This window comes from Pocillopora damicornis, chromosome 1, assembly GCF_964200805.1.
Source record: "Pocillopora damicornis chromosome 1, jaPocDami1.2, whole genome shotgun sequence".
Lineage (NCBI taxonomy): Eukaryota > Metazoa > Cnidaria > Anthozoa > Scleractinia > Pocilloporidae > Pocillopora > Pocillopora damicornis.
The window spans coordinates 9690045-9710721 of NC_142670.1; the positions used below are offsets into that span (position 1 = coordinate 9690045).

General features: G+C 37.7%; 1 protein-coding gene and 1 long non-coding RNA gene across 4 annotated transcripts in view; one reads left to right on the forward strand and one right to left on the reverse strand.

The window, feature by feature from the left end:
- The window catches only part of LOC149051868 (uncharacterized), a 55923-nt gene that overhangs the window by 34318 nt on the left and 928 nt on the right, over positions 1–20677 (reverse strand). The window contains exons 2-3 of one of the 3 annotated variants that reach the window (XR_016183373.1): positions 19466–19551; positions 18367–18675 (exon numbers count right to left, since the gene is read on the reverse strand). The exons of 1 other annotated variant lie outside the window; for it this stretch is intronic. This is a non-coding gene — a long non-coding RNA (uncharacterized LOC149051868). Of the gene's footprint in view, positions 1–18366; positions 18676–19414; positions 19552–20677 lie in introns of those variants that run through there. One more of the 3 variants, XR_016183329.1, reaches the window with a different exon arrangement.
- On the forward strand, positions 1941–12853 carry LOC113687096 (adhesion G protein-coupled receptor L4). Its single transcript, XM_089200095.1, has 22 exons — positions 1941–2312; positions 3896–3931; positions 4394–4765; positions 5256–5627; positions 5898–5920; positions 6660–6932; positions 7028–7087; positions 7381–7579; positions 7874–7981; positions 8219–8306; positions 8549–8639; positions 8706–8755; positions 9020–9146; positions 9242–9345; positions 9777–9879; positions 9983–10133; positions 10253–10334; positions 10493–10559; positions 11240–11328; positions 11508–11628; positions 11898–11939; positions 12049–12853. Exons 1-22 carry the CDS (start codon positions 2279–2281, stop codon positions 12211–12213), a joined length of 2757 nt encoding a protein of 918 aa, XP_089056221.1. The 5' UTR covers positions 1941–2278; the 3' UTR covers positions 12214–12853.

The following is a 20677-nucleotide window of genomic DNA, read 5'->3' on the forward strand; positions in this document are numbered from 1 at the left end:
TGCTTAAGACTTTCGGAATACTTGTTGTGAATAATAATGATCATTTTTTATGAATGAAAGTGATCCTCGCAGTGATGTGCACTACTTAGGCAGTAGTGAAAATAAGGCCTGAAAAAAAATTTCAGGCCTGTACGGGATTTGAACCCATGACCTCTGCGATACCAGTGCAGCGCTCTACCAACTGAGCTAACAAGCCAACTGGGAGCTGGTCATGATGGTGGTTCTAAATAAACCCGTGAAGTGATGAATATACGGTTAAGAATATATGAAAGTCATATATTTGAACTGCGGATAAAGACATGAATGAAAGTGATCCTCGCAGTGATGTGCACTACTTAGGCAGTAGTGAAAATAAGGCCTAAAAAAAAAAATTTCAGGCCTGTACGGGATTTGAACCCATGACCTCTGCGATACCAGTGCAGCGCTCTACCAACTGAGCTAACAAGCCAACTGGGAGCTGGTCATGATGGTGGTTCTAAATAAACCCGTGAAGTGATGAATATACAGGCCTAAAAAATTTTTTTTTTCAGGCCTTATTTTCACTACTGCCTAAGTAGTGCACATCACTGCGAGGATCACTTTCATTCATGTCTTTATCCGCAGTTCAAATATATGACTTTCATATATTCTTAACCGTATAATGATCATTTTATTGATAAAAAACAAGTATCCTTTATTTATTTTATCAGGAGCCTATTATGGGCCCCTAATCTTATTTAATAATTATATTTTATTATATAGATACTGATGAAATACTCGGAATTTTCCTTTTACTAAAAACTTATATCTTCATCGCGCGCAGTGAAGATACTATTTTTGTCGCTCACGTCATCATGGTAACTAACAGGATTAGCCAATTACAAGAGAGCTTCCCGCTCAGGCGCGCGCCGGTTTTTTTGTAGGAATTTCATCAATATCTACAAAATAAACAGAACATTACATGGCCGCTTGGGGATACGAATTTTATCTTCTCGTGCTGAAAGTATCTCTAACTCGTTCGCTTCGCTCAATCGTCAGACACTTTCAGCACTCGAAGATAAAAATCGTATACCCAAGCCGCCATGTAATATCCTCTATTCAATAGTTTTATTTATTGTAATATAATTATGAAATTGAATTTATGTTTTCAATGAATCAAACTTACTTATTTACTCACTTAAACAGTTTCTTTGCTCTGAGAAACTAGCACCACTACGCTACTATTAAACTCGAACGATGTATATATGTATGTAGGATTAGAATTTTGCTGGTCTCGAGCGAATTGACTCATTCCTCTCCCTCCCCCCCTTGTGCTTGTCCAAGTTTCTATGAGAAAGACACAGGGAGGATGTTATAATGGTAGAATAGGTTTGGTTTGGTGCATTTTACGATGTCTTTTTATTTATTTAGATACGATGCAAATTGATTTGAACACGACTAGCGACATCATCGTTTCCTGTTGACAAATTGCGTAACGGTTTTATCCGAAATTTTCTAGTCCTCCTTTTGTACTTTGTTGGTGACGACTGATCCCCAACCTTGCCCCCTTAAAACCATGGGATCCCCCTCTAACATCTCCCCCTCCCAGATCCCAAGAAGGAGCATTTTACGCGTCCACGAAAAATTACTTCATTTCATTGATGTCAACAAGGGGCTCTAACACTGTGGGCCGCCACCATGGTGAAACCCTTCCCGTCTGCGGGAAGCTAAATAGCACTTCTGATAGTTTCGTAGTAAATAGATTCGTAGATAGTAAACGTTATCAGTTTCAACGAGCAGCTTCATTTATTTGATGGATAGATGGTAATTTCTTCCATCTGTGCAGTTGAACAGATCGAATACTCGATAAAGCTTCCAGTAGGAAAATACTGATTTACAAAAGACCACTAACTTTAAACATGATTCATGAACTAGTTTTATTAAAAACGTATTTTATCAACTTATTATTATCTGCTCTATAAGAAAATGCAAACTAATATAGCTATTTCTATATAGCTAACTATAGTGAGTTTCCTGTTTTGCTGAAGCGAACAATTCCTCTGCACCTGGTGGAAAAAGCCTTTAGCTTCATTGGTCCTTTTATGAAGGAAAAAAATAGTGGTGGCTTATGTCAGTGAGAAGCGATCGAGTATTATCATGTGTCATATTACCGCCATCAAAAGAGTGTTAATACGTTACACAATCTGTCGCGTCGGTGTTGTTTTCATGTTAAGAACTATATAGCATAAGCGTACTGGCATCTGCTGGGGGCAACTTCTTTATACCATAAGCTTGAAGACTTGGGCTTCAATCCGGTAAAATGTTCACAGCCCTGTTTTTACACTCTGCTCTGAGTAAGTACAACCGAAGCTCTACTACATCTTCTGATTATGTTATGGAATTGTTAAGTAAATAGTGTCTGGTTAGATTTAGATATTTTTTATTTTTGAAACAGTTTTGCGGTTTTAAAATTGAAATGGTTGTTATAATTCACGATTGTTGTGTCATAATGGAAGTTTAGTGCAAAGCCTTTCAGAAATGTTATATAAGGTTTCAGGAACACGATAACATAGTCGCCTACCTCATGAAGCTGCTGTAACCATAAGTCAACCGAGAAATAAACAGACGCTATATATGATCTTTTTCGCGAAAAAAACGAATTGAGTTCGTCGACTAAAACTAATTCAGACGTTTCACTTAAACAATCTTGCACGAAAAGAAATGGGAGTTGCATTCGTGCTCATTTTATAAAAACGCTCAGTCGATAAAATAATTGTGATAAACAGAGGGCCAGTTTGGACAAGTGTTTATCATAATAAATGCCGTCAGCAACAGTTCAGCTTGTGACGGGTTCATCTTTTATTTCCCTTTAATAAATTTCCTGCATCCTCGAATTTTTTATCGGTTTCAGTTGTTGAATTTTATTTTCTAAATGGACGCCAAAACCCAGTAAACGGTAAATTAATGAATTCCAACGCAGTTAGAAAAAGAGAAAAAAAAGCTAAATTTGTACGTTTACTGTCTTCATTTACAATTTTCATCTCCACTCAAATCACTTTGTTTTCTTTTTTTTTTTTTTAATAATAATAGGGTCATTTGTCGAAAGATATACTTTTTTATCTCTCCGTTACTACGCCATTTAAGCCATTTGTTTAGGCAATGGAACATGCTCACGGTATTCCACTGTACAACAGTGCAAAAATACGGACGGAGAGCGGAACAACAGAAGGCTGCACCTACCAAACGGATATTATTGTTGTTGTTGGTGTTTTTTCCCTTTTTTAAGCAACAAATTTCTTAGCTCATTAAACTTTTCTGACGGTTATAAAGAACACTTGAATGGTTTCCCAACGGCACTCTCTTGACTTGGAATAATATCGCGCAAAATGTCGGCATCGAATAAGTTGTAAATATTTATATTGTAGTTATCTGTTCCGAGAAGCGACAATTTTGAACTTTTTGAACTTACAAATAAATGTCTAATCCATACGTTTGACCTCTCGGTGATGATTCTGGGAAAAACAAAGCTATAAGGCACAAGTATTTGCTTTGCTCTAAGCATGTGAAGTCGTTGCCCAAAGGAATAAGCGCCCATCCCGGTTACTTCGAGGAACAATTAAAAACTGTCTTAAGTTTTGGCATTTTTTACCGCAATTTCCTTTCATTTCCATTTTAGATTTAAGTTTCAATTAAACAAAATTAAAGGCAAGAGATAGATAACAAATTGAAGGTGGTCCTTGAATTATAATCCTTTTCACATCTCCTGATGAAACGCATCCCTAAGCTCCTAAGGGAAGGTAAGAAAAGTCATAGGTAGGTTTTAAAGTGCATGCAGCGAATAAAATGCATTAGCACTAGTCTACCTCGAAATCTAATAAACTTTTTAGTTGTTTCAAACGTTATTTTCGACATAACAATCTTATTTTCTCTTCTACAGTCATCCTTCATTTGATGATGGAATTGCCAGGAACAGGTGAGACAGTGTAATTCCAATATAATATTTGTGTACCATAAAAATTAACCGGAAAAAAAGAAAGGATTTGACTGAATTATCAAAATGATTAGTGATAGACTTCCTCCTGGAATTACATCGGCTTGCTATTAAAAAAACGTCAGTTGGAAAGCAAAAATAAAAAAAAGTCAGACTAACGGTGCTATTACCCTGATTTCCCCAATTTCCACTTTTAAAATCTTGCCTAATTCTAATTTTTCCTGGTGAAGTAGAAAGTTTTGATGCCCATTGTTTTTTATTAATGTTAATGGAATAAAAATATACTTTCTCTTCTTCATCTATATCGTTATTGCTATTGTTATGATCAGTAAACAATTATTAATTTATTTATTCCTTTGTCTCCACCATCAGAATTATCACTATTGTTACAACAGTATACATTTTTTTGTCTATTTTTTGTCCTTTATTTTTTTTTTCCCATAGAGTGCCAAGCAACCTGTTTCAAAAACTCCTCTTACATATTTTCGAAAAGCGGAAGAGATTGGTATCAGAACAGGAAAGTCTGTTACAGCCAGGGAGGTAACTTAGTCTCCATCGAAACTGAAGAAGAATGGAAGTTTATCAAACATGAAATTCAAAAGCGTGGTACTTGGAATACTAGTGCGTGGCACATTGGTTTATGGACGATAGGCGGGGTTTGGACTTGGCAGAGTGGAGAAAAACTAAATATTTCGAAATGGCGAGATTCTGAGCAAGATGGTAACGGCGAATATGCGGAAATATCCAAGAATGGAGGCCTCTTTAATGGTATCAATCAGAGTGATGAAAATGCCTACATTTGCGAGATTCCCGGAGGTAAGATCACGTTCTAACCATAAAGTATATTATATGCTGAAATATTACATTCTTGCACTTGTGTCAGGAAAATTTCTCTTGCTTCTTAACATGAAGATATTGTTCACAGAATATGCTCAGCTCACCTCACTTGAACATGTACGTGTCAACGACGAATGAACTTTTAAGCGCGTATTAGTAGTTGAACATAATGCCCAAGGAAAAAATCCGGGACAAATGTTTCCAAAAAAAAAATGATTACTCTAAAATTGTCCTTTCTTTCGCATCGCCTGCAGCTGAAAAACCGCGATCGAAATTGTAGATATAACAACTTTTGTCGAGTGCGTTGAGATTGGGATAATCTAGCCAACGGAATTTTCCCTTGCCACAAGTTACAAGGCGTGTTCACTGAGGTCACTTAGTAAATGCATGTTCTTTTAAACATAACACATCGAAGAATGTATGCCCAAGGTCTTGAGTACCAGTCTTGAAGTACTGGTTTTTCTCGTAGAGTGCCAAGCAACCTGTTTCAAAAACTCCTCTTACATATTTTCGAAAAGCGGAAGCGATTGGAATAACAGTAGGCGTGTCTGTAACGACCAGGGATTTGACTTAGTCTCCATGGAAACTGAAGAAGAATGGCAGTTTATTAGTAACGAGATTCAGAAGCGTGGTACTCGGAATGCTAGTGCGTGGCACATTGGTTTATGGAAGACAGGCGGGGTTTGGACTTGGCTGAGTGGAGAACAATTAAACATTTCGAAATGGCGAGATTCTGAGCCAGATGGTAACGACAATTGTGCGGAAATATCCAGGAATAGAGGCCTCTTTAATGGTACCTCTTGGAATGATAAAAATGCCTATATTTGCGAGATTCCCGGAGGTAAGATCACACTCCAACCATAAAGTCTACTATGTGCTGAAACATTACAGTCTTCCACTTGTGTCAGGAAAATTGTTCTTGCTTCTTAAAAGTGGAAATATTGTTCACAGAATATGCTCAGCTCATCTAACTTGTACGTGTGAGCGATGAACGACCTTCTAAGCGCGTATTAGTAGTTGAGCATAATGCCCATGAAAAAATCCGGGACATATGTTTCGAAAAAGAATGATGACTCTAAATTTTTTCTTTTTTTTTTTACATCGCCTGCAGCTGGAAAAACAGCGATGGGGATTGTATATTTAACAACTTTTGTCGAGGGCGTTGAGATTGGGATAATCTAGCCAACGGAATTTTCCCTTGGTATAAGTGACAAGGCGTTTTCATTGATGTCAGTGAATGAATGCATGTTCTTTTGAACAAAACATATCGAAGTATGGGTGCCTGTGTGTACCCTACTGATTTAGGGCTGTAATTACGGCAAGATCCTGCATGAGCTGAACAATTTTTGATCGAGTAAATGGTAGTTGAAACAGACTGAGGTAATGCAAGTTAAATAGAGGCTTCACCGAAATATTTTTATTTGTATAATGAAAAAGGTGGTTCAAATGGCTTGCAAACAAACTTTGAAGCATTTCTTTAAATGTATCTGTCACAATCTGACACCTGTTACGAAGAGAAAGTGTAAGAAACAAAAGCGCCTGCACGTTTAAAAAAAAAAAATCATTATCAACGGTACTGGTTTGGCAAACAAACTTAAGTTTAATATCTGTAACGAGTATTGATGAACGACGCATAATCAGTAAATGGAAGGAAACCAAAGTGATCCTCGCTAGCGTTCACTTATTATAAAACATCTGTTTCGTCCAAGTTTTGTAAATTGAGCGATATGACAAGTTTGAATTTTTGAACCTTTAAACCGTTTGCGTTTCCTGTCATTCGCCTCCCAATAGTTGGAAAAATATAAAAACATGTGCTAAGAGGAAAGCCGTAAAACATTGAAACAGCTCAATTTACATCTCGTTCTAATCCAAGATTTTCCTCTCTCATCCATCTCCAGCATCGCCATCGCCGTCGTCGTCGCCGTCGCCGTCGCCGTCGCCGTCGCCGTCGCCGTCGCCGTCGCCGTCGCCGTCGCCGTCGCCGTCGCCGTCGCCGTCGCCGTCGCCGTCGCCATCGCCATCGCCATCGCCATCGCCATCGCCATCGCCATCGCCATCGCCATCGCCATCGCCATCGCCATCGCCATCGCCATCGCCATCGTCAACAACAACATTGTCATCGTTTTTAAGGACAGTCGAGAAGCTGGTTTGTGTTCTAAATAGTCATTTACGTTTCTGTGCATGTCGCTTTTCGGGACCTTCTCTGTTTATAAATGTGACATATTTTTTTTTTAATTCTAGGCAAATGATTCTGTGTCAAAATTTTCCGGAATAAACATTACCAGAAATATTTCCATAAAGGTATCCAATTTTCATAACTTGAAGGCTTTTAACTTTGATATATCTATTTAAACCATAAAAGTAAATATCTGATCTTTCAGGATAAACCACCATTCAAGCTATATGAGGTGAAAATGGTGAAAAATGGGAAAAAATGGGAAAAAATAATCCAGGCTCCTAAAAGAGTTATTTTGACAATGAATACCCTGGACACCATCGAGGGCCTCCTGCTAGACTTTTTCCGCATTCTTAATATCAATTGCATAAATGAGACAGGCTAGTTCATGACCTGGAGATATTTTACGTCATTGCAGGAGGCTGTAGGTGTGTTTGAAAATTTCACCATAAATATCGCGAACGTCGCAAAAGACATGGCCAACATGGAAGAGGTTAAGACTCTAAGAAAATCCATCTTTGAGGTGGCAGAGGCCGTCGAGAAATTTGCTCTTAATTATGGAAAGCAGCACCTGAGTGGAATGAGGCTTTCAAAAAGGATCGTGTACCCAAAAATGGGTGAGGTTGCGGCCTTCAATACTGTTTAGGTTTAAAGTCTATTTCTCTGTTACTTAATGACTTGCTGACAGACCGACTGAGCAGCATAATTTCCTAGATAATGTAAGAACTCAGTTATACGCCTTAAACGTTATTGTTGAATGTTATCGATGTCTGTTTGTTTGTTTTTTTTTAATTTGTTTGATACTTTAAAATTTTGCGGTGAGGGAAATTAAAAGTATCTTTAAACAATCAATAAGACAGAATAGAAAACCTTCAAAATTTTGAAACCTTTCTTCTCGCTCGGTTTGACAGTTTTGGCCATTCAAAAAGCCTATCGCCAGAATGCAGGTTTCTTCCACTTTGATGAACAACGATGGCAAGCGAGAATCGATATCGCTTCTTCAAATTTTGAGGAAAATGGTTCGTATTAACCAGCGTGTTAACTGTACAACTTTTAGTTACCTTGGTTTCTCCAATCGAAATTTCTGTATTGAAATAAATCCTCAAAAAAATGCGGTTTATTAGTTTACATAGTCTATTTTCTTGAATCATTTGCCTTCCTTCTAATGTCATGATAAAAATTTTAATTTTGTGATTTATTATTATTATTTTTTTTTTTTGATAACTTATTTTTTGTTGATTCTTGGGGGTTTTAAGGATCATTGGTGGTTGCTTTTGTGTACAAGGATCTACATGACCTACTTCTGACAGATCAACCTATCAGGAATGAAACAGTCAACAAAAGGTGATGTTATTTTCATCTTATAGTATGTCCCTTTCCCCAAAAACACACAACACAGAAATACGTAAGACCCAAGTTCAACTAAACTGACCTTAGAAACTGTCAAAAGTTCCATCTAAGGTTGGAAGTCTCCCTGCCTGTCTTAGACTATTCCACCTTCAATAAAAATTCGCTTGAATCTAGCGAGAGTATATGCTTGTTGATTCCTTGGTTTTGGTTCATTTTCAAATATAATTTCTTCATAGGTATATCAACTCCAGGATAATGGCCATAACTATGGACCCCAAGCCAAATAAATTGGGAGAAAATGTCATCCTTAAGTTCAAAAACCTTAAGGTAACATTAAAATTAGTAGTTACGCGTTATTATGATTCATTCTGACAAGATAAAATCCATTTTCAGGTCTTGACAGCAGAGAAGCGTTGTATGTTTTGGAGTGGCAGCAGCAATAGGTAAAAATAAAACTGCAATATATTATTGTTCAGAATTTATTCCTTCCTAAATTGATTTAAGTATGAAGGAGAATGAATGAACGTTCTTAGTAAGATTTTCCCTGGAGGCCAACATGTTGGCGTTTTTAGAGAGAGGAAGTCTGACTGAAATGTTCTCGCAGCTAAGACTACAATGAAGGAAAAACTTAGCGCAAAATTGTCAAACATCGCCTCTTCCAAAACGATGAACAATTTTGTGCGCTTTGTCGACCTACTTTTTTTCAGCTCAGAAGGCTTTTCGGAGGAAGGATGCCATGTAGTTACATCAAAAAGCAACTCAGAAGAAACAGTTTGCAGCTGCAATCATATGACGCATTTCGCCGTCTTAATGGACTACGACGGTAGCACAAAGGTAATCAAATAATTTTTGCCTTACTCTATAATTTTATGGGCTCAATTAAATACCTCAATGTTTTATTTTAAATTTCTTTTTCTTTTTTGACACAGCTCACCGAGGAGGACGAAACAGTTCTGAAAGTTATCACCTACGTGGGACTGAGCCTCTCCATCGTCGGGATACTTTTAACATTAATACTTTATTCTTGCCTCACGTAAGTAATGTACCTGAATATTAGTGACGTAAATTCTTAACTCCCTTCAAGTAGGCTAGGGAGAAAAGAGATCTCAATGCAAATCTCCATGTCAATAAGAACATGCATGCCAGCCAGCCAGATAACTAAGAAATCCAAAGTCGATTTCATGCCCCATCAAGAGCGCTTGAAAAGCTCATGGTTTCACGTTTTATGAATTGTTTTCGGTTAAGCTATTTTCCTCGTAATGCTTTCCTTTTTTTTGTCCTTTCTAGAGCTATTTACTGTTTTTCTTCTTTCCTTTGATGTCAAGATTTAGTTGATATCTTTAGCCATATTTTGCTGTATCTTTTGATTCAATTTTGTTGTTCTGATGTACTCAGTGTGTGTTGATGTTGTTGTTGTTGTTGCCTTTGTCTAATTCATTGTTTTTTTTACTTTTTTTTCATCAGAGATGTTCGTCAACCTCTCCCTCAAATTCGACTGAGTGTTTCTATGTCCCTTGGAGCTGGACAGATCATCTTCATCGCCGGAATAGACGCCACAGAAAACAAAGTTAGTGGCCTCTCTTTCTATCCATAGAATGAATTTACTCTTTGCACCGTAAATATCGTCGAAAGGAGCACGATAAGAATACGAAAACTTTTTCTTTTCACAGGCTGCCTGTGTTACAATAGCAGCTCTGATGCAGTATTTCTTCATGGCCGCTTTCTGTTGGATGCTGATCGAGGCAATTTATCTCTACTTCTTCGTTGTGAAAGTTTACAACATCAACACCAAGATGCACATGTATCACGTCATCTCATGGGGTGAGTTTATTATTTTACAGCGTGCACTTGTAGCTATAACCATGCATGCTTTCGGATCACCAAATCTGGTGTTGTAATCCATTGAAGTGTTAAGATTTCCTTACTTTCTTTATGGGTAGGTCTTCCAGTGATCATGGTGGCCATTTCACTTGGCATCGCTGCTGGAAAAGAAGGGTTACAAAGCTACACGAGTGATAAATAGTAAGGAAAAAAATTCAACAGTTTCTTATTGCTCTTCTTCTTTTGTTTCATTTTATTGCATTTTTTCTTTTGTCTTTTTGTGCATAGTTTGAAATCAGTATCATTTCATTCGCTAAAAATTTGGCTTTCTTTCTTGTCTTTCACTTCTTCGAGTTTAGTTGCTGGCTTTCCTCGACTAACAACCTGACCTGGATATTCGCCGCCTTTGTCGTTTTCATTGAAATTGTGAGTTAATGATTCGTGTTGGTGATTGTGATTGGTACACCTGGACTAATATCTGCCAAAAGACTTTTTTTCTCTGCTCTTTAAAAAGCGGATTAAACCTTTAACTCCCAGAAGTGATCAACATGAAACCTCTCCTTGTGATATTCTTACATTAAACAGCAAACAGCTGATGAAAATATTTAAACTTATCAGGTAGAAGTTGTTGCCTTGATCTAACACCAAATTATAGCTTCAAATATTCTCCAACTTTTACTACATAGTGTAAAAAAAAGCTTCTCCATCCTCCATATTAGTTTTCTAACACTGTTTCGCATTGATATACCAAGATGAGTTTTTCGCGCTAAAGTTACTCATTAAAAAATTAATAATGATAAAAAAATTGAAAAAGATAAAACGAGCAGGAAGAGTAGAAGATATTGAATTTATCTAATTTAACATGAGGCTTCACTTTGCATAGTTCATTTAGTTTAGACACTTTTGTTCGCGATTTCTTTAGCTCATTGTCAGAGCATCCAAGCTCATAATCCAGGTACCCTAGCTAAGAGTTCTTTTCCCTGTAAATGACTCTTCATTCCACTCTCCTTACCAAACAAATGACGTCTTTGGCAAGGATCCTCTCCTGCCTTGGCTTTTTGACAACCATTTCTAAATAATCAATTTATTTCTATTGTATTCTTCAGCTCAACATCTTGATGCTCGTACGCGTTATAAAAGAGATCACCAATTTGGTGCAGCCAATAGCAGAAGACAACCATTTTCAGCAAATACGGTAAGATTTACATCATAAAACTAAACAGTGGAAAAGATTGTCATGTGCTCCTGTGAGGCGATATTCGCCTAACCTCCTCATTCCTTAATTAGGAAGGCATTCCGATCCCTAACAATTACAATTTTTTGTCAAAAGAAAAAAAAAAGAATGGTGTTTTTTTGGTTGCTTTTAACTCCTAGACTTGGCATCAAAGCATGCTTAGTGATAATTCCCCTACTGGGTGTCACGTGGCTATTTGGTCTCCTTTTGCCTGTGCATAAAGCTTTCGCCTACATCTTCACCATACTCAACTCTACTCAGGTGAGTGTTGAATAGCTTCTCTCAAAAATCACTCAATCTCGATTAAATTTTTTAACCAGGCGATACAACATTACAATTGTTACATGATATTTATTGGAATTATGAAAACAAAAAGCTGTTAAATATGCCAGAGAAAACAGATTTCTTCCTCATTTATGGGTCACGCAATTTTCTTTTCTTCTCAAATTTCTCTTCATACACATGTAAATCTTTAAAATATATTTGCCTTGTTTATTTAAATATTGTAAAAAGGAATGTTTATTCTGTAGGGTTTCCTGATTTTCGCTCTACACTCCCTGCAAAACACTCAGGTAAGAAAAGAAAACTGTTTATACACTAACTGCATATCATCAAGTTGTAGTGTTTCAATAAATACCTGAGTACTAAGAACCATATTTCATGTCGCTGATCTATCTGCAGATCAAAGAACGATTCAAAAGAAAGATGAACATCGTTTTTCTATCTTCGATAAAGGACACCTCCATAAGGAAGAGCTCACAGGTCAAACCAAGTGAGATAGACATTGTATGGACAGTTGAGTTGCAGTCTTGTGCTGAATTTGAATCGAAATATCGCACAACTTAGGTAACTGGATCCAGCAAACTGGAAATAATAGTCAATTACTTAGTACAATCACTTAGTTAACAGCGATTAGTCGGTTGTGATCGGTCTGAGTTACGATCTGCAGGTAAAGGTCATTCTGTTTATTATTGTTTAAGCACTCATGCAGTTGTAAATGTCACCAGTCTTCTTCGTGATTGTAAGTTATAAGTTTATTTTCTGGACGATCGTATATTTGCAGGCAAAACTCATCGAAATAAACCAATCTAAAAATTAAATTTTTTGATGGCTCAGTCAGTTGATGGCTGCCCTTCAAGTAAGACTACAGGGAGAACTACTGTGAAGATTGTTGATATAATTTCGAGGAACTTTGGAGACAACTGTGAGATTTTGTCAGTGGTTGAGCTAAGAGATGGTTTTTAATGGGCTTAAATAAGTTTATTTAGGATAAATACTGTACTTCCTTTAAGAGTCGCTACTCGATAAGAATATTACAAGTTGTTTAATAAAATAATTGTTCTTTCTGTCGGTTAAATTGTACCGTAACAAATGATACTAATAGTAGTACCAGCTAAAGCGGACATTCAAAGTTGTTGCTTAACGAATAAATAGATGAATACGTAAATGTTTGAATAAATAAACAACTAATTAAAAAAAAAAAAACCCTTATGATTGGATCTTTTTTGAAGCAGTTGCGTCTGCCCGTTTTTAATTTTTTTTTCGCAATTACGTCGCGCGTTATACCCGAACTTTAATATAATATTCTCCTTCCGCATCCCTAAGATAAGGATCACCGTTTTTGAATGGAAATACATTGAATGATTAGGAATTCAATATAATAAGGGCTATGTTAGCCGGAAATGGCATAAACCAATAGATTATAACCTCTTGCGCAAACTTCATTCAACAGCGATTAAGGAACAATTACTCAGAGTAGAAAATTTATAGAAAAAAAGCTTAGCGATAGAAATGCGGAATATTTCCATGGGCCTTGTTTTCAAGTATCACTACAACGGAGAGTCAAGCATTGAAGAGGAATTTCAACAAGTGAAATAAGGAGTCGATTATGAAGATGTGCCTAACTCGGTTTACAACAGACTCGCAAACTCCCGTTGGTAAAAACGTTATCTGAATTATCGAAATAGATCCATGTCGAACAAGCGGTTAGGACCTGCGAGAAGGTAGCCATTTTTAGTTTCTTTTTTTTTTTTTCGAGTTCGAACTGCGGCAGTAGGGGGTTATAAATAGCGGTGCTTAATCAGCAAGTTGCCTGAGATCAGATGAATCCTTTTTTGCGCTAATTTACTCTAAGGGCGAACTTACTCTTACGTGGGGCCACGTAAAGAGAACAAACAGCGCGAAAAAAATGGCTCAATCATTTAGGATCATTCCGAGCAGTGCGATGCCTGAGTCACTCGTTTTACTTCACACATGCATTGGTGTACTCCGCTGATTTCTTTTCATTTTTTTTTTTTGGATGACTTATAACTACATAGAAGTTAGTCTTCCTTGTTTTCCAAAAAGAGAAGAAGAGTTAAGGGGTGTATATGACTTTCCTATATTCACAGTCGTTTAAGAATTAGGGGATTATAAAAACACCGAGGGAAAAACAAACAGTCAAGCGCCCGCCTAAAGCCTGAGGGAACAGTTAGATAAATAATCACATTTGGATCCGTTTTGTTCAATCCCTTTAAGAGCCTGTCCACGAGAGCACCAGGCAGTCGTGCTACATGCCATCTCACCGATTTCAATGAAACTTTGCCAGTTTAAAGGGTCTACCCCAAAACTAAAAAAGACGAACTGGTTTCTGTTTTGGATTTTTCCTGGGGGAGATAGACCACCCCCACGGTTTTTCTTGTTTTCACCAGGGAAATCGCTTCAAAATAGGTAAAATGTATGAAGCTCTCACTGCGATGGTATTCAACCAATTACTCTGAGAGTTTGCACACATACTTTTACATCTTTAGTTAATGTCCGCCGCAAGTATCAGTCAATTTGATAGACAGCTTGTCAATCAACAGAGGCAAATAAACGACTGTGGTTTTAGACTTTTCGATTCATCCAAATATTTGACAACTTTGAGGTCAAATATCTTCCCTTGCCAGAAAGCTACAACACTAATCTTGATACCCCTTCATAATCCATAATTTTATCTCTGAAAATCATCAAAAAACTTTGGGCACTACCGTATTTTTGTCTTGGATGCCTTTTAAAATCTGCGGCTGTGACAAGTTTCTCTCAACTACACCTGTCACGCAATTCTTGCTCTAGGCGGTCACTTGACCGAATAAACCTACATTTTTCAGCTCTTGATACAAGATGATTGATCAAGAAGGCTAAAATATGTGAAAAACTTTCAAGATTTTTTGTAAGAATGGAAATTTCACGTTGCTAAACATCACCGACTTCCGAACCACACTATTGACTGGGACTCTGCGCAATGCCTAACCTACAACATCAACTACTATCAACGTCTGACTCTGGAAATCTGGTTTACTAACTTGGAACAGACTCCCCTCAACAGGCGTCAACCACTACCAGCACCATTTAAACGACTCATCCACGACATTAACATTACAGACGAACCGAACTTTACTAACGGATCGAGACTGACCAATCACGACCGACCTACGCCACTTGAGTCTTACAGCCAATAACATCGCGGCAAAATTTATTTATTTATTTTATTTATTTAATCTTTATTTAAGCACGAAACAATTCATCAGCAATTACATTAACTAAAACTATTTAAAAATTAAAACACTAACTAATAACTAAAAGCTGTTTTCCGTGAATGCCGTGCGTTATAGAGTGGCATTGATCTTGCGTTTAAATAACCCCAGAGACTCTGTGTTCCTTATATCACATGGAAGACTATTCCATAATGTGGCTCCACTATAGCTAAAGCTTTTTCGATAATAGTTAGTGCGAGGTAGAGGAACATTGAGTTTATTTTCAGAGTCCCTGAGGTCATAAGCAGAGTTACGCCATCTAAACTTAGAATTAAGATATTCAGGAGCTAGCCCGTGCAGACATTTGAAAACCATGGTAACTCTATGAATTTCCTGCTGGCTTGTCAGATTTTTCCAACTTAAAAATTCAAGTAGCTTAGTTGCATCGGCATCATAGCTGGAAAATGTCAAAACACGGGCTGCTCTAATCTGTAATTTCTGCAGCTTATCTCGTAGCGTTATCCCACAGCTACCCCAGACAATGTCACAGTACTCAAAGTGAGGTTTTACTAAAGCTTGGTAAAGCAGATGTAAGGTCGATGCTGGGATCAGATGCCTGACTCGCTTTAGGCACCCGATACCAGAGGCAATCTTTTTTGTTAATTTTTCGATGTGACTATGCCAATCGAGCCTATCGTCTATAATCACACCAAGCGATTTTGTAGAAGTAACCTGGCTCACCTGAGTGCTGTTCATTCTAATTGTTGGTGAAGCTGTGAGAGTACCCAGTCTCTGCCTTGACCCTATTAGCATGAATTCGGTTTTTGTCATATTCAGTGTGAGTTTATTCGCTTGTAGCCAGTTGAAAACGTTTGTTAAGTCCTCATTCAGACAAAGCTGTATACTCTCAAGATCACCACCCGCATATGTAAGGTGTGTGTCGTCAGCATACATCCTCGGCTCACAATTTGATAAACAATTTGGAAGATCGTTGATATATAATAAAAACAATAGTGGACCGAGGATGGTCCCCTGGGGGACGCCACAAGTTAATGAGCAGCTGCTGGACAGCGACCCGTTCACAGAACATTTCTGTGTGCGGTTTTCCAAGTATGACTGAAACCATTTGAACGATTTGCCATGTATACCATAATAGTTTAATTTCGAGAGGAGGATCTGATGATCAACAGTGTCAAAAGCTTTTTTCAAAAGAAAACCGACCGATCAGTTTATACAAACCGGACTAGAAACATTCGACTGACAACAACTATTCCTTGGCTCTAAAGATGACTTCTGCTCAGGTTGTCGAAACGTCAGTCACCGACATCAGTCCTCCTCAGGACTACACTCACCCGGACGATCAGACTACACTATTACAAGGAATTCTCTCTTAGTCGCTCATGGGAATTAAAGGGTTAACATCAATATCCATATTCTCTAGACTCTTAACTATAAATTTCCATTGGTACTGTATTTGCTAGTTCAAAAACAAACTCACAGTCTGATCAAATTGGTATTCATAAACAAAGTAATAGCTAGCTCACCTGATTGTAACATAAAGAAAACCCAGCAAGGACCCAGCCAGGCTGTTGTCAGTTGTAAGACAGCAAAAAATGGGTAGAACAGGATCCCGTATACAAGAACAGTGACAATAATCTGAAAAACTAGTTAAAACAGAGGAATTTTTTTTCTGCTTGCTCGTGTTGAGTGCTGGACTGCTGTGCAGGTAAAGGGGGTAAATTTCTAAAGAAACTGTGATGCTGCATCATTGGGAGAGTATAACAGGGTAATTTAGTATTTTTGACTGTGTTGATAATGTAAATTGGCCAGAGTAAAGGGTTTAAAAGCTGACGTTTTGAGCGCAATAGCCCTTCATCGGAGCAATTGAAGGAATTGTGGAATGTGTGTGTATTTATATGCAGAAAATGGAGCTATGTTATTGGTGGGAATATGGCGACAGGAAAACAAGAATATATTAGCTGAATGAAAAGCATTCGTTGATACCATGTGGCTTAAGAGTGCCTATTTGAAAGATAATTTTTGTTCTGGAGTTATGCAGCCCGAACTGCCTAGATGTAGGGAAAGGCCACAAAGTGCCATATGCTGCCAAGAATGATTATGCAGATTAAAGTATCTAGCGACTGCTTTGGATGAGTCCTTGTGATTTCTTTTTACATTGCGAAGGTGTTGTGGCTATGTTGGTAGCGGAGGGTTCAAGCCCCTGACCACAACAACACTCAGGTCTTAAAATAACTGACAAGAACATGCTGCCTTTGATACAACATCTGCAAATGGTTAGATGTTCTAGTCTTCTCAGCTAAGGATGATAAACCATAGGCCCCATACTCTCCTACATCTTCTCTGTACTGGTTATAAGCAGGGGACATTAACCCTTTAACTCCCAGAAATGATTTACAGGTAACTTCTCTCTACAATATCCTTACATTATCCAGCAAACAGGTGATGAGAATACCCAAACCTTCTCAGGTAGAAGATGTTTTCTTAATCCACCAGAAAAGTTCTCATAACTGATGAATATGCAATTGTGCAGCAGCTAGAGGGGAGAATTAATTAATAATCAGATCTTGAGAGTTAAAGAGTAAAAGAACTTACAGACTTCAACAAAGAGTAACAAATGTTGCCCCCAGTGTGACCTTCTTATCATTTATAGGGCCCACATTTACACCTGCTTTTAAAAGCCGAACTGAGCCAGCCTGTCTAAATATTCCAAATAAATAACTTAATATCAAGTTCACACCCACATCACAAATGGAAGCTGGGTGCCCAAGGGGCCCAGGAGCTGCAACTACAGTCACACCCCAAGATGCTAGAAGTTCACCCAACTGGCCTACCCAATGCTAAAGTGGCAGCTTGCTGAAATAGACCCTGCAAAACAAACCCTGCAGTTGGGGTTGAGGGGAGGAAACACAGAGAACTGCTATCCTCAAGGACAAGAATCCCACACAACAGAACAGCAAACAAAACACGGGCACACGATAAACCAACACATACACTGATAAGGTATACTACTGGATGAGGACAGCCCCAGGGCCCTAACATCCACAGCAGTGCTGATGCAAACTATGCAGAATGCAACAAATACTGCACGGATCCTAACAGCTGGCTAAGACATAAACCAAATGTCTGAAAACGCTACTGACCATGCATGTATTTGCTCTTAGTCATTTAAACTGTATGTTAAATTCCATTTAATAACTACCGTATTTACCCGCAGATAGGCCACACCCGCGTATTGGCCGCACCCCAAACTTTCAATGGTTTTCATGGGAAAAAAAAAATGTTGAGGTCGAGTACCCGGTAGTTGTATGTGTTGTAAGTTAGGAACAATTTAAAGCGAACATTAAAATGCCAATTTACTGTACTACCGTGAGTTCTCGTGCATATTAATGAGGTGTCAAAACGCTTGTACCCGCGTATAAGCCGCAACCCCAATTTCGGTCCCATTTTTCCGGGAAAAAAGTGCGGCCTATCCGCGGGTAAATACGGTATATTAAAATTTGTTCATAAAATAATACTGACCCATGGAAACTGAGTTAACCTATAGCTACTATACTCTTCAAAATGATTTTAACAGTGAGAGAAAAAACAAAACAAAACAAACAAACACTCAATTTATTCAAAATTAGGCTGCTATGGTATGACCACTTACCCTGCACCCATCCAGCTGGGTCAGGCATCTGAGAAATTCCATTTTTTAGTTGTAAAAACATATTCAGGCATGTGCTGGAAGTGGCTCCAAACATAACAGCCATGGTGAATCTGTTGCCAAAACCACTTAAAAAAATCAAATGGTCTGAAAGGAAACCACACAAACATTAGTCAAACATGGGCACCCAAATAGCTCACTTAAAAATACACTCCCATTAGACCCATTCAATAAGGGAATCCCTCATATTATTGCACTGTGTTTATATTCTGACTGAAATGGCACAATTTCCTGGTAGATTAGGGGGAGGGGAATTTTTTGGTCAATGAAGTGGAAAGTGTTACTTTTGTGATCCCATCTACCCATGTGCTGCTGGCCTCTCGGAATACCTGCCCTATTATAGTCTATTCTGTGGCCAACTGTACACCCCATCTGCTAAGTGAGTCACTTTACCAGAAATGTAATACTTGTGATCCCAACTTAGTCAATTTCTGTTTATAGATGCATCTATCTAGCTATACTACAAAGTCTTTTAAGTAGGTCATGATCCTAAAATGAAGCGACACATTTGTTTATGTGAATTTAGAACACTTTACTTTTCATCTTCAGTGCATTAATATTCTGGTACATATCAATCTAGTTTGAATCTTCCTGTTTGTAAATCCTTATTTTGATGTATGAAAATTTTCCAAATAATGAAAATATGTTAGTCCCCACTCTAGTAACTCTATTGAAAATGTAACCCCATTATAGCTAAGTAAATCATGAAAATGCCACCCAAACCAGCAGCACATCCCCTTGCCTAGTATTACAAGTAGCTAGGTGTCACTTAGACTTAGGTACAACTACTTAAAAGTACACAATGATCAGACTATATGTTGCTGACCTTCAATATAAGCCTTGACCTTTTTGCTCTATTAATCAATTCTGTACTCACATCAGCAAACCAGGATATCCATTGCAGTTTTGAAGTCCAGATTTGACCCTTTGCTTGACAAAGGCCAGTATAAAAATAATGACAAGCTTAAAAATAATAACAATACATGTAATAATAATTATCAGTTGTGCAAGCATGAAATTACAAGTGAAGTTTTAGCAAAACATCATCACCTGTCTAAGTTTCTGACATGAAACAGGGGGGAGGGGGGCACTTATTCCAGAGGGGTGCTTATTAGAAGAAGGGTGCTAAATCAAATTATTACTACTACATGTAAACGATTTTGTCATCATTGTCTGATGAAAGTTACCTCAGTATTTCACTTACAGCTGGAAGAAGCTGTAACAAAATAATAACAATAACAAAAGACAGGTGTTACAGAACATTGAAAATTCACGCTGGAATGGAAAATTACAAAGCTAATAGATGACAGTGCAGGCAAATGCAGGAACAAGCTTCCTAGCACAGACACCAAATTCAAGTGTGAAGTGAGAAAGACAACTGCTCTTCATTTTCAGAAAAATATTAATAACAAATTAAAAATTATAAAAAAAAAATCCACATACAATTTCAAAGGAAATAACTGAACGAGGCCTACTGTAATTTAAGACACAGAACAGAACGAAAATGATGATCTGTAATTTTACAAAGAGAGATTTTCAATTTGCAAAACAAGAACCCGTGTGGAACTCCACTGTACGGAAGAATGAGAGGGTCTATTAGAAACCTCTGAGCCGTCAAAAAAATTATCCACAACCGCAAAACCGCAAAAAAGATTCGATCAAAACCGAAAACCTCATGCAAAACCGTCAAAATCTTTAAGTGTTCACATCTCAGTTTTCAAAACCCTGATCGATCCGATACAGTGTTGACAAGTGGAGCATACACAAAACCACATTGGAAACCAAATCCGAAGCCCATAAGACAAGTATTTATGACGAAAACCGAAAACCATATGCTAAAGGACGGAAAATCCATAATGAATACCCAATCCGAAAAACCAAAATTCTTTGGCACAAAAACCGATCTTAAAAAAATATCGAAAAATCCCAATGCCCCCCTTACGGATGAATCGGTCAGTTCAGTCCATAAATCACACAAATGATAACACAACAACCATTATTATTATTGAAACCTCAACGAAAACTTTTTTATCATTATAATCAGAAACATGCTGCAAAACAACTTTAGTCACGCGATATTTTTTAAGGA

Excerpts from the sequence above, each read along its gene's own strand:
- LOC113687096 (XM_089200095.1), top strand. The coding sequence starts at position 2,279 with ATGTTCACAGCCCTGTTTTTACACTCTGCTCTGA. Across the intron at positions 2,313-3,895 it reads GTTTTTACACTCTGCTCTGA|TCATCCTTCATTTGATGATG; the intron begins GTAAGTACAACC and ends TCTCTTCTACAG. Across the intron at positions 10,560-11,239 it reads TTGTCGTTTTCATTGAAATT|CTCAACATCTTGATGCTCGT; the intron begins GTGAGTTAATGA and ends TGTATTCTTCAG.